The sequence below is a fragment of the Equus asinus genome, chromosome 21 (genome assembly GCF_041296235.1).
Source record: "Equus asinus isolate D_3611 breed Donkey chromosome 21, EquAss-T2T_v2, whole genome shotgun sequence".
Taxonomy (NCBI): domain Eukaryota; kingdom Metazoa; phylum Chordata; class Mammalia; order Perissodactyla; family Equidae; genus Equus; species Equus asinus.
In genome coordinates, this window is record NC_091810.1 from 70,495,449 (window position 1) to 70,508,681 (window position 13,233).

At 40.4% G+C, this 13,233-nt stretch overlaps 1 protein-coding gene across 11 annotated transcripts in view; it reads left to right on the forward strand.

The window, feature by feature from the left end:
• Positions 1-13,233, forward strand: part of THRB (thyroid hormone receptor beta) — a 361,115-nt gene that overhangs the window by 324,863 nt on the left and 23,019 nt on the right. For all 11 annotated transcript variants that reach the window (XM_044755477.2, XM_070492841.1, XM_014829844.3 and 8 more), the window contains 3 exons: positions 3,774-3,874; positions 8,699-8,846; positions 11,714-11,919. In XM_044755477.2, the coding sequence (XP_044611412.1) occupies positions 3,774-3,874; positions 8,699-8,846; positions 11,714-11,919 (455 nt within the window). The remainder of the gene's footprint in view (positions 1-3,773; positions 3,875-8,698; positions 8,847-11,713; positions 11,920-13,233) is intronic.

Sequence of the window (13,233 nt, forward strand, 5' to 3'; positions counted from 1 at the left end):
TCCTGTAGATTTTGTTAGTGTTTCTTATTAAATTTGAGCCACAGCACCATCAGTTACCTAGCAGACAGTGGTATACAACCGTAGGATTTAGAGTTTATGATCATGTAATGAGAAAACCTAACCAGCAAGCAAAGTTTCTTTTGAGTGCAACAGATAGTGGTTTATATAGCTCAAAGTATGAAGTTGAGCAAGTTGTGTAAAATTCAGACTTTAAATCTCCACTTTTGGTGATGACATCTTAATCAAACTGGCCTGGACATAGTGCTTTTCATTTCCATGCTGTGGGAAAGTAGTATTGCCTTAAGCTCTCCTTAGTCCTGTGTCACTGTATTGAACCTAGTGATCAGAGCAGAGCCAAAGAAAGCAGGACCAAATCTAGTTGATCGTGAGCATGGATCTCCCCAGATCACTAGGTCTTGGACGAGCTTGAATCTGGATGTCTTAGTCTTAATCTGAGTGGAATCTTGGTTCCAAAAGTCAAACTTTCTAATGCAGTTTTCATTGGTTCAGAAGTTTGAGCCCCTGTATCTGCATTATGACCTCTTTCAGAAACCCCTGCCGAGATCTTTAGCCTTCTCAGGCACACCTCCAGCCTTCAAGCCTGCCTCTCTGTAGGTTCCAGATATAATTCTCCTCCCTTATGTTCTTTACCATTGGCCAATAGCAGCGATCTTGAAAAACTATGATGCCATTTTTCAGAGGAAGCAGGTGCTAGATGCGGGGCTTTTGGCGTAAGTGATATGGTCCTGCCCTCTAACTGGAACTGCACAAACCTATAGTGAAACAGAGATTACCATCTAAGAGAGGAAAAAGTTCCCAGGTAGTTATAATGCAGATAATAAAGGGCTACTGTTGGGGAAGCACAAGGCAGTATGGGAGCACCCAACCTGGGCTTGGGCTGGAGGAAAGGCAGGAAGTCTTGTCAAAGAGTTTCTCTTTTGTGATTCTGTTCGTAGCCCTATCCCGATCCTACCACATTATATGCAGATGATCTGTTATTATCTGTTTTCCCTACTTCATGGAAAGCTTCCCCAAGAATGAAAACTTAGTCATCTTTAGATCTTTGGCACATTGCCTGGCACATGGTATACCCATATAATTGTTTGTCAAATGGAACCCTCCTCTTCTATTTCCTTAATTTCTTTGTTTTTTTATAACAGCTTTATTCATACATTCATAAATTCAGACATTTAAAGTGTACCAAATATAGCCATACAAAACAATGGTTTTTCATTCAATGGTTTTTAGTATATTCAGAGTTGTACAACCATCAGCAATATACGATTCTAAAACATTTTCATTACCCTGAAAAGAGACTTTGCACGCTTTAGCAGTCACTCCCCATTCTCCCCTCCCTGTAGGCCTTGGCAACCACTAATCTAATTTCTGTTTCTAATTTACATTTCATATAAATGGAATCATACAATATGTGGCCTTTTGTGCCTGGCTTCTTTCGTTTAGCATCGTGTTTTCAAAGTTCATCCATGTTATAGCATATAACAGTACTTCATTCTTTTTTATGGCTGAATAATATTCCATTGTACAGATATAACACATTTTGTTTATCCATTCATTATTTGATGGAGGTTTGGGTTGTGTCCACCTTTTGGATATTATGAGTAATGCTGCTTTGAACATTCATCTACAAATCTTTGCATGGATTTATGTTTTCAGTTCTCTTGGGGGTATACCTAGGATTAGAATTGCTAGATCATATATAACTTTATGTTTAACCTTTTGAGGAACTGCCAAACTGTTTTCCAAAGGACATTTTACATTCCCACCAGCAAAGTTTGAGAGTTCTAATTTCTCCATATCCTCACCAGCCTTTGTTGTTGTCTGTCATTTTTATTATAACCATCCTAAAGGATGTTAAGTGGTATCTCATTGTGGTTTTGTTTTGCGTGTTCTTGCAGTAGTGTTGAGCACCTTTTCATGTTCTTGCCTTCATTTTCACCTTTTTTTCTCTCATTGAGAAATGACCAGGACTGGAAATACAGAACTCCGTTGTTTATACATATGATTCTCAAAGGAAGAAACCATGTCTCATTTATTTTTATATTCTCAGCACCAAGCACAGTGTTAATACATAGTAGATACTAAATAAATGTTTTCTGAATTTGTGAATAGATAAACGATGGGATGAATGCTCAAATCATTTCAGTCCCCTTTTTTCCTGCCCAGATCCCTCCCAGAATTCTCTTTTTATAGATGTCTGGTGAGAGTTTTGAAACCCTTGATGTGAACTCAACAGATGAATCATGGTTTGCATGATGGAAAAGTTAACTAAGAAAAGCTGTGATATTTAAAAAGATAATCCTGTACATTACCAAAGCTCACTTAGAAGTCATTTATCTCCATCCCAAGAAGGGAAATTTTTCTAAAATAAATCTAAAATAAAATAAATTCTACGAAATTATGAAAAGGATTCATTTTATTCTGTTTTCTTTGTGGCTTTTTTTCCTGAAAAGTAAGCCCTCAGTGACCCAGTTTAATTTTTAAAAATCTATGAAAATGTCAAAGTGGAAAATCCAGTAAGTCATCTGTCATTTCAACCTGGCTAATCTTTATTGAAACCAGTGAATTTATTGAGTCAAAGAACTTCCAAAGGGGCCCCAATCAGGAGAAAGAATGATGTGTTTTCTCAGCCTCTCCCTTCTCTATATCCCAACGAATCCTGCCTTGTTTTGATTTTTTGGTCCTGTCTAAAGCTCTGTGCTTCTGTGGTAAACTGTTGATACCTGGGAAACTGAATTTGCCCTGCTGTGTCAGTTTCTCGTGCATGAACACCATCTACACACGAAAGGAAAGAGGCAGAGACAGCTGGGAAGTGGACGGCTTCTGTTTTTGTTTTTAAACTTAAGCTTCTTGGGTCAAGGAATTTAAACCAATAATCGACTAATAAAGAGAGTTGTCATGGTTGTATTTTCTTAATAAATAGAACCTCTATTATTTCACACTCCTCAGTATTGGGTTATGTATCATAATATCACAAGTTTAGCAAGTTTCTTTGTAGATGGCCTTATTCATTCTACTTAAAGTTAATTGTCTATTTTTAGAAACAGACCAGCCTCACTTATACCGGAGGACTAGAAGTTAGGAGATCTTGGTTTTGGTCTGTGCTGTTCATTTCTAGTGTGACCATGAGGACGGCCAAATGTCTGAAGGCCTGTTCACCTCAAAATACCCGATGATCTCCCAGGACCTTTCCAGCTATAAGTTTTCTAAATTTTTTTCATGGTGCTCTGATTCCAATGTGGATTAAGTCTTCTAAGAACAAGTTCTGAAATAAGCCTTGAGAAAGAGGTTGTGTTATCCAGAATCCAGAGCACTCCAGGTGCCTCAAATCCTGGCCTCTCTGCAGGATTCATTGGCTCCAATAGCTTTTGGATCTGTTCCCACCTGCACAGCAAGAGTGATCACTCCTATTTCTAAGGCATTCTGAAATTCTGGGCCTGACGTTAACTCTGTAAGTGTGAGATAAGATACTAGACAAGTATAAGATGCTAAGAAAGTATATTAAGTCAGGGAAAAACTTTTTAAATTTCTTCTTGTTAAATGTTTTATTTACCTTTTATGTTTAAAACTAAATGATCACAAGATGTAAACCCTAAAGCAGAAACTGTATTAAAACATCCAAGACAGTTCAGTCTTTCCTCCGCCCTCACCCACCTCACCTCTTGTCCTCTCCTTCCACTCCTGCGAGCTATGACGCGTCCTTGATTTTAACATAATATTGTTTACTCACATTCCTCTTTTTGCCTCCTTCACAGGGTACATCCCGAGTTACTTAGACAAGGACGAGCTATGTGTAGTGTGTGGTGACAAGGCTACGGGGTATCACTACCGCTGCATCACGTGTGAAGGCTGCAAGGTAATGGCCCTGGGGCCAGTGAGCTCCTGCTCAGCCCGGCTCCAGTCCCCTCCCAGGGTTCCACCAGAATGCAACATTCAATTCAAATCAAAATCAAATCCCAACATTCTTGGCCTGTGATCATCCAGGTGTCTGGTTGTCATCTTCATTTTTGGCATGTTCAAGAACTGAATTTGTTATTTTTTTCAAATCAAAAATAACCAACTGAAGTTTTGGGAGAGTATGATATCTGGTTTTCTAGACAGGGAGAGAATAAAATGAAATTAAACTAATAAAATTCTCACTTTGAGTTTAAAAACGCATAGATATTTTATAGCATATTATCATCCTAAGAAATAACCATTTCTCCTCCTGTTTGAGGAGGCAGAGCTCGCTGTAGCACAGGCTACTGTTAATCTCAGTGAATACACTGACTTTTAAAGGTTCCATTGGGGAATATCTTTGAGGCTACTTAGATTCAATTATGTTCTGAAATTATCCAAATTGGCTTTCTGCACAGCCTGCAGTCAGTAAGTAAATTCTGGTCGTCCATCAGCTAATTTCATGTTCTACAGACCCATCATCAGGACATACTTGACAAGAATACACCAGTGATCAACAGGCAGTTCACTTCCCGAAAGTAAGCCCAAATTTGCCTACTTACAATCTTCGCCATCGAAATTAAGATGAGCTTTCTGGCAAATATCTTTTGGTCCAACAACCTAGCCTAGAAAATAAAGTCTACTATGAAGGTAAATAAAGCTTCCCCTGGCGCTGTATTCAGCGTACAGCTAATGTTTTATATATGAGGAAGTATGTTAAGTCACGGAAAGACTTCTTCAATTTCTTCTTATTAAATGTTTTATTTACCTTTTACATTTAAAACTAAATTATCACAGGATCTAAACCCGAAAGCTCAAATTTGTATTAAAATTATAAAACAATTCAGTCTTCCCTCCTCCCTCACTCGTCTTACCTCCTCTCCTCTCCTTTCCCTCCTCCAACTGCCCCCTTTCCTCCTAACCTTTGACCCTAATCCCCAAAAATCAACATGTTAGCTCTCTTTCAAACTAAGGTGTCCGGTTTTCCTAGCGGAAGATTTTCTATGCAAACTCCCTACTTTTTGTGCATGAAATTAAGAAATAGCAGAAGCCTGCTAAAAGTGTTGAGATGATACATCCATTGGAAAGAGGTCATTCTAAGGTCCCAAGGCCTTATATCTGCAAGACTTTTTTTTGGAAGGTGACATACATATTCTCATTTACCCAGACCCCTTTGATCTGGAATTTGTAACCTTTTAACAAAGATGAGGCTAAAGCTTGCTATTCCATCTATGAAAATAATGTCTTAAGGAGTTTAATGGAACTAATTACAAATAAGTCCTGGCTGTTTATTCATTGGGAGACTTGCAGACTGTCTCTTGAAAGCCCAGCTTTATTGGTTTTATTCGAAAGTAATAAAACTGCATTACTTTAGACACATTCTCTCATTCCAAAAGCTCAGTAATTCAAACAGGTCTTTTTTCTAAATTAGCCCCTATTCATGAGGCTTTACCTGCCTGATTATGCAGCACTGAGATTCTTTCAAATCAGCTTCTAAAGGAAAATTTTGAATTCTAGGACAGACTCTAATGAAAATTCCATTTAATACTCAACTCCCCAAAGTGACTCTAACGACTGAATGTGCCTTACAGAGGACTTAGTGCTTATTAGCAATTGACTTAAACAAAGGAGAATCAAGCGTATCAACCCGTGTCCCTGCCTCACGTACATCTTCATGATGAGCAAGAAACCCACGAGCCTCTTTTCCTACAATCACTAGATGTTTAGGGCCTGATTCAACCGAGGTTTACTTAAAAGAAGAAATCATGTAGCAAAAAGCTAGATTTCTCAGCCTCTGTGCCTTTATCTCAGACCAGAATCCTGTTTCTAGGACCGCCTCCAGCATAAAGTCAGAAAGAAGCCTTCCTAGGGTGGTTACACAGATCACTTAATACAAGAACAAAGAGTCTTAGAAAAAGACAAAGGAGTTTTTCAAATGAAACAGTTGTTAAGAGTGGCCAGATGAAAAAGGTACCGTTCACATATTGCTTATTCAAACCTGTAATTTAAAAATATTTCTACCCCATCCCTCCGATGTGTACGAGGGGAATCTTTGCCCGTTATACCCTGACGACAGTTGAAATCTTTTGGAGATGTTGTCTCTGTTTTAATGTGCCAGTTTTTATGCATCTTTTGCAGAAAGAATACTGCCCCACAATTAGCCATTTTTAAGAAAGACTCAAAGCTTTTTAACAGCTGCCCAAATATTGTGCTAGGAGGGTGACACAGCTCCTTATTGCACTGATCAGTGCACCATCTCAAAGCACTAAGAATGGATCCAGTTCTTCTCAAAATGCAGAGAAATATGTCTGATGTTGACTCTAAAAGCACGACCTCCACTCTCCAACAAATCATCAATGAAATATATGTCCTTATTCATTCCTTGGGACATCTCTTTTGTCAGCTTACATTACTCTTTACATTTACTCAAATGAAGTGGTCCCTCATCACATCTCAAAATATGCTTTTATTATAGCTTAGGGGAGGCCAGTATCTTCAAAGAGATTTGGTCCATGAAATGCCCAAGAAAAGTCATCAGAGATAAGCACAGAAAAGATGGTACTATGAATAGCAGAGCCTGCTACCTCAACACTTTTTTTGAAATAGGCAAAGTATGCATTATTTCATTCATTCCACTTAAAAGTTCATAGAGTAGCCTTTTTGGAGGAATGACTGTTACCCCGTGTCTGGTACATCACACCTCATTGCCTCCTTGGTGTTGTCTGACTCTTCAGCATGCTCTCTGCCCCCTAGAACATGAGTCAACATCAGAGCATGGATGAGAAAAGAAATCTGCCCCACCTCAGATAGAGTAACGATTTTCCTGTCCTCACGGGATGCCCTGGACTTTGTTGTTTCCACCTCTAAGGAAACTGCATCCTCCAGAGGAGGGATGATACCCAGCCCCTCTCCTCCCTGGCTGTGACATTCTTGCCAGGGATCTCTGGGTTTCTTGTGCCCTCCATGCAGGGGTAACCCTTGAGGGGTGGATTGGACAGAGAGTAACAGACCTGGAGGAGGGAGGTTCCCAGGGAAGCTTGTTTTTCACTCTGTGGCGTGTCCTGACATTCACACTTTGGTAGGATTTGCCCACCTTGAATACCCAGGGAAACATTGCTGACTTCTCAAACAGCTGCCCTGTGTGTGATTTAGTGACTCTTACAACAGTATATCAACATCATTCAAACTAATGGACTCAAGTGTTTAAAGATGTTAAAACACAAATATAACATGACAGTTTTTCTGTTAGAACTTGAACAATGGACATGGCAAGGAAGTTACAGACATGCCCCTAAATCAAGTCCATTTGTGTCAATTATTGCTGTCATTTTTCCATTTTATTCTGCTTTGCCCAGTATAAAATCCTACCTTTGACATTTTCATTATAAGAAAGAGCTCTTGTCTCTGAGTGAAGAATATGCAAGTGGTATGTGTACATAATCAAAACCGAGGAGAGTTAAACAGGATAATTAATCTAGGTCAACTGGTATTTCAGTCCCAACATTTATGTAACAAAGTTAGAGGTCCCCCTTAAGCCTTAGTAGACAATATCTTCAAAATTTGTTTTGCCTTGCTGTTCTACTAAAACAGATAAAGTGTTTTATTGAGGAGTGAGTGGGAGGGGACTATTTATAATCTGTTCTTCTAATAATACAGTAAAATTGGATTCAGTTTATATCATATAAGCAGTTAAGTAAGATTTACACTCCAACTCCTGGTTCCAGGCTGAGTTCCAGCATGGACTTAACTTGTGATTTTGGGCAAGTGATTTAACCTGTCTGAGGCTGAGTTTTTTTAATTCCTGCAATGGAGATGTTAAGAGTACCTCTTCATAAGATTGGAAAAGAGATCAAAGAATATGGAATGTGTCTACAGCACTTTGCAATGTGCCGCTCACAATAAATGCTTTCTGCCATTATTAATTCCTACAGTACAAAAGTATAGTTGCCAAGACTTGAGTATCATGTCCGGAAAGGTTCTAGTATAACACACCCTTGAGATTGTTGTATAAGTCACCTCAACCTGGAACTAAACGGTATCCTCAGAAACCTTTATGGTGGCACTCTCTCATGCCTTAAGAAAGGAAGAAACATATTGAAATTTATGTTGTGTGTCTATGGATCCTGGAGAAAAAGAGTGTTATGAAAGGGAAAACCCCAATGCAATGAGCTATGGGAAAAATTTGGTAGAGAACCTGGAATTTTCTACTCCCCAAGTCTGTTGTCTCAAGGGCTATCTGAGCTGGTCATGGCCATCTCAAGAGTGAAAAACAAGAATTCAACTAAATCTCTAACAGCAGTTAATGCATCCATTTAATTGCTAAATGGTTAAAGTGTTAATTAATAAAGTCTCACAAGTATCCAGCTCGTCTATTCTCCAGTATAAAGTGTAGCAAACCTCTTCATAGCTCAATTTAGCAACACAATTATGGCACTTTATGAAATGAAATAATACAATTTATATTACTCAATGTTTAGAGAAAAAAAAAGCGAACACTAGATTTTCCCATTAGCCTCTTTTCCTTGAATAAATGCCAGAAAGATATTGACTCTGTAGTCCTATAACATATCCTTCAGCTCAGATTTAGAATTCCCTTTGGTCCTATATCTGAGCAGGTAGCGCTATAGGCCCATACACAGGTAAGGTCCAAAACAATCCATCGCAGTTTGTGGACACAAAATTCTGGAGTCATTTATTCCAGAAAAGATAAAACTGTTGTCTTGGGTCTTTCTTTTTCATGTAGGGTTTCTTTAGAAGAACCATTCAGAAAAATCTCCATCCATCGTATTCCTGTAAATATGAAGGAAAATGTGTCATAGACAAAGTTACACGAAATCAGTGCCAGGAATGTCGCTTTAAAAAATGCATCTATGTTGGCATGGCAACAGATTGTAAGTAATCTTCTTCCTTTGCTTCATTTTCAAGGAGTGTTGATTGGGGAAGGGTTTGGTTCAAGGAGATCAACCAAGCAGGAAAGAAAGAAGGAACCAATGTGCACAGAGGGAAGACACGCAACATTCCCACAGACCCCTCACTCCCAGCCATAGCAGGGTGGTTTCCATCCTACCCTCCTTGTCAACTCCTAACCCTCCGAGTATCCAGATGATGGGTGAGGGGAAGCGGTTAAATTATCCCTATCATATTTGCAGGACAGTCAGCAATCCTCTGTTTGGGACAGAGATTACAAATGAGGTCTTGTCCATTCACCTTGATAAGGTGTAATTTTACATGCAACATTCATGTGATGAGAGCCTCAGGGACTAGTCCTAATATTTTTTCAAAAGCAGAGACAGGAATTTATTTTGTGGACATTTTTGGAGACGGGACACTGGCAGAAAACATCGTGTTCAGAAATTTCTGAAGAATGTGAAGTTGAGTGCTGTTGCATGAGTCATCCTGCAGTTGGTTGTTTGTTATATTTTTAGCCATAAAAACATTCCAAGCTGAAGTCGTCCTACCCAGTTTTCAAAGTGCCACAGCATATGGTGGTGAGATTAGCCATTGGGGTCTCTTCTCCCGACACTGTGCAAGGGATTTACACCAGTCACTTTAATTAATCTAATAATAAAATAAGAATCATGTCAGTCAGAATGTGTGGCCTCCCTTTTGCCAGGCATCAAGGTTAATGAGTTCTACTGGCGTAAATGTTTTGCACATCAATGAAGGATTCCAACTTTTAGTTAAAAACAAAAGAAAGAAAAGAGAAAAAGAAAGAAAGAAAAAGAGAATGCAATGAGGATTTTTCCTCATGAAGGAGCAAATAATCATGGCTTACATTTACGTGATAAACAGGGTTCTCTCAGCTGGAACAACAAATCTGTAGAAGGTCCTGGTTTGCTCATTAAAGAAGACAAAACGGGGAATCTTAAAAAAGGAGGAGAGTTGTGTAAGGACGTTAGGCAGGGAATCCTGGGTTAATCCCCACCTCTGGCTCGGTGTCTTCTTTGTCTTTACCTTTTAAAGGCTTTTATCTGTCGCTAACAATATGCCTGATCAGGATATGTGAAAATGATTGACCTAGAACCAAACAGTTAGATGTGTCACTATAATGAACTGCTATTGAGTATCCATTTCGTTATTTTATTGAGAAGTTAAACATGTAAATGTTTATGGCGTTAAAAACCTTAATGTTTACCTAGACTGGGTTGAAATTAATTTTGAGTGCACCTCACTTGCATGTGAGGTATTGTAAGAGCGCAGGTTTTATAATCAGAAAACTGTTGGAGTCCCAGATCTGCCGCTTACCAGCTGTGTGACCATCAGACTTAACCTCAAGTTTCCCTTCTGTGAAATTATCGTCTACCTCAAGGGTTGTTTTCAGGATTAAATTAGATAATGCACGTGAAATGCAACGATCCCTGGCACAGTGGAAGCATTTGGGGAATGGAGCTATGAGGATAGCCCCATTCCTCTTCTCCCAGTAATAAGTGACTTAACATGACTTAACAGGGCTCGTTCATATTTCCCACATTTGTTAAAGCTCACCTGACTTTGATGATCCAGTCAAATCTACATGGTCAGGAGTTTCATTATTCTGTTTGTGGATTAGCTGAGTACCTCTGGTTCTCTTCCTCCAGCTATGTTTGCTTTTTTCTTTTCCTACCAAGTCACACCATTATCCAGAAACGGCCCTAGGATAACGATATTGTAGAACTGGAGTCAGGAGTCCTGAGTCTTGCCTTGGCTCTGCCATGAACTTGCTGTGTGACTTCAGACAAGTCACGATCTCTCTGAATCAACCTCCTCCGCTGTGAAATGAGGGAGTTGTACTAGATAATATCCAAGGTCCCTTCCAGTTCTAAAATACTGTGACTCTGTAGTATAAAATCTGAGCCTTCCCATTCCATTGATAGTTACTAAGAGTCTGGTGAAATGGTTTTATTTTGGAAATAATCACGGAAGTATAGGTTTCTTGCTACCTGCCCTTTTTTGCATAAATGATGAAAGTCATGGCTGTGTTTACTGAGCACTTATAGTGCATTATCTCATTGAATACCCTGTGAAGTGGGCATGATTGATCCCATTTTATACAGGAAGAAATAAAAGCTCAAAGAGCCTTAGTAACTCACCAGAGGTCACGCAGCTAGAATGTGGTAGTGTCAGGATTCAAACCCAGGTCTTTCTAGATTCCAAAGCTTGGGCTCTTTAACCACCATTGAGGGTTGACCAGGTCGAAAGTAAGGTGAAGTGAGTACTGTGAGCCCTGAGGTAGGCCCAGACACACTCCAGTTAGCCCTTCAGGGAGCTAACAAAGAGCTGGAGTCCTTTTTTCTCTGAAGAAGGGATCGTTAACCTCCCGTCAACTGCTCCAGAACTTTTCTTTAACCAGAAATTCTTCTTACTAAGAGCCATTTGAGGGAGGAGGGGAGGAACAGAAACCTGAGAGTGAATTCAGATGATTGGCTAGACAGACTCATCTGAGAACCTGTGGGTAGGATAGGTTTTCCCTCTCTCTGCCTCTTTCCTATTTAGGGCCAACTTCGGTGGAGTTGGGATGCCCAAAGTCCAGCTCCCCCCACAGCTTTGTTTTGAAAAGATGGCTACACCTTGGGAGTTTGGCACCAGGCCTCATGTTGGACAATCATTAGGCAATGGCAGTTTGCTGCCAAGGGGAGAAAATGCCCCAGTGTGACCCACCCTGTGGGATCCACTGAGCCACCTGTGCCTCAGTGGTCCCTGCCCTTAAGGCTCCAGGATGTGCAGTCTGCCCTGGGTCTGGGGAGCATCTGTGTTTTGTCTCACTTTCTTCCTCTCCCAGTGGTACTGGATGACAGCAAGCGGCTGGCAAAGAGGAAGCTGATAGAGGAGAACCGGGAGAAGAGACGACGGGAAGAGCTGCAGAAATCCATCGGGCATAAGCCGGAGCCCACGGACGAGGAGTGGGAGCTCATCAAAACCGTCACCGAAGCCCATGTCGCCACCAATGCCCAAGGCAGCCACTGGAAGCAGAAACGGAAATTTCTGGTAAGGCTCCCCGGTACAGCTGAATATCGGCCGCCTGCCCTGCATTTCCTACCTCAACTCAGTCCTCATAACCCTGGGATGCTGGTGCAATTGCCCCCATCTTACTGATAGGGAAACCGCAGTTCTGAGAAGTCAAGTAACTTGGAGAGGCAGGATTTGAATCCAGGTCTTTCTGAGAACAAAGCTCACTCCTACTATCTACTGCCAGTGAGTCACTGAATTTTAAAGCAGCTTCTTAGGTCACATTATCTGTTGCTTTTGCTGTTAGCAAGACCAGCCCTGGATGAACTAATTAGTAAAATTCTTGGGGCTGGCCCCGTGGCCGAGTGGTTAAGTTCGCGTGCTCCGCTGCAGGCGGCCCAGTGTTTCATGGGTTCGAATCCTGGGCGCGGACATGGCACTGCTCATCAAACCACGCTGAGGCAGCATCCCACATGCCACAACTAGAAGGACCCACAACGAAGAATATACAACTATGTACTGGGGGGCTTTGGGGAGAAAAAGGAAAAAAATAAAATCTCTAAAAAAAAAAAAATTTCAAAAAAAAAATTCTTTACCAACTTTGCCTTTTTATACCTATTTCTTCCCTCATGTGCCTATTTATATAAGTACTTATTCCTCTAAACTCACTCCAAAATGTCCCCTTTACAATTAGCCCTAAAATGAAGTGTCCCATATCTCGAATGTATTTTTATGTCAATAGAAGTCAAATATTTAGCTTAAAATAAATGATGTCGAGTCAGGAAGACAAGGATGGGGGTAGGGTATGTAGAGAAAACAGGCTTTTCCAGGCCCTTGGAGTATGGATGTTTGATGTTTCTATAAAAATTAACCATTGTGAAAGTCCTTCCCATTCATTTTCATTTGAACCTCACAATGCTTTGTGGTAGGCTGGAATTTTATTCCCATTTTACAGATATATAAACCAAGCCCAAGGCATTAAGGGGCTCACCCAAGATCATGCTACTAGAAGGTAGCTGATCCAGGCCCAAAAGCCAACTCAGGTCTTCTGGTTCCAAGTCTAGGCTCTTAGCCCACCTCACCAGATGGACTGCCAATCCCACCACCAGCTGGTGTCTGACCATCTCAGAGACTGACCCAGCACTTGGCTTATGACGTGAACCCTTTATGAGCACCTCACTGAATCCCAGCAGTAGAATCCACTGGGTCTATTTGTACCTCCAGGATACATTCGAGTACCTTCCCATCTGAAGGTGTAGTGGTATACTTGTCCTTGCACCTCCACATCACCGTTATAATGGGATAGTTTTTTTTGTGAAAACAGTATAACAACAACCTTAAAGGAAATTTTTA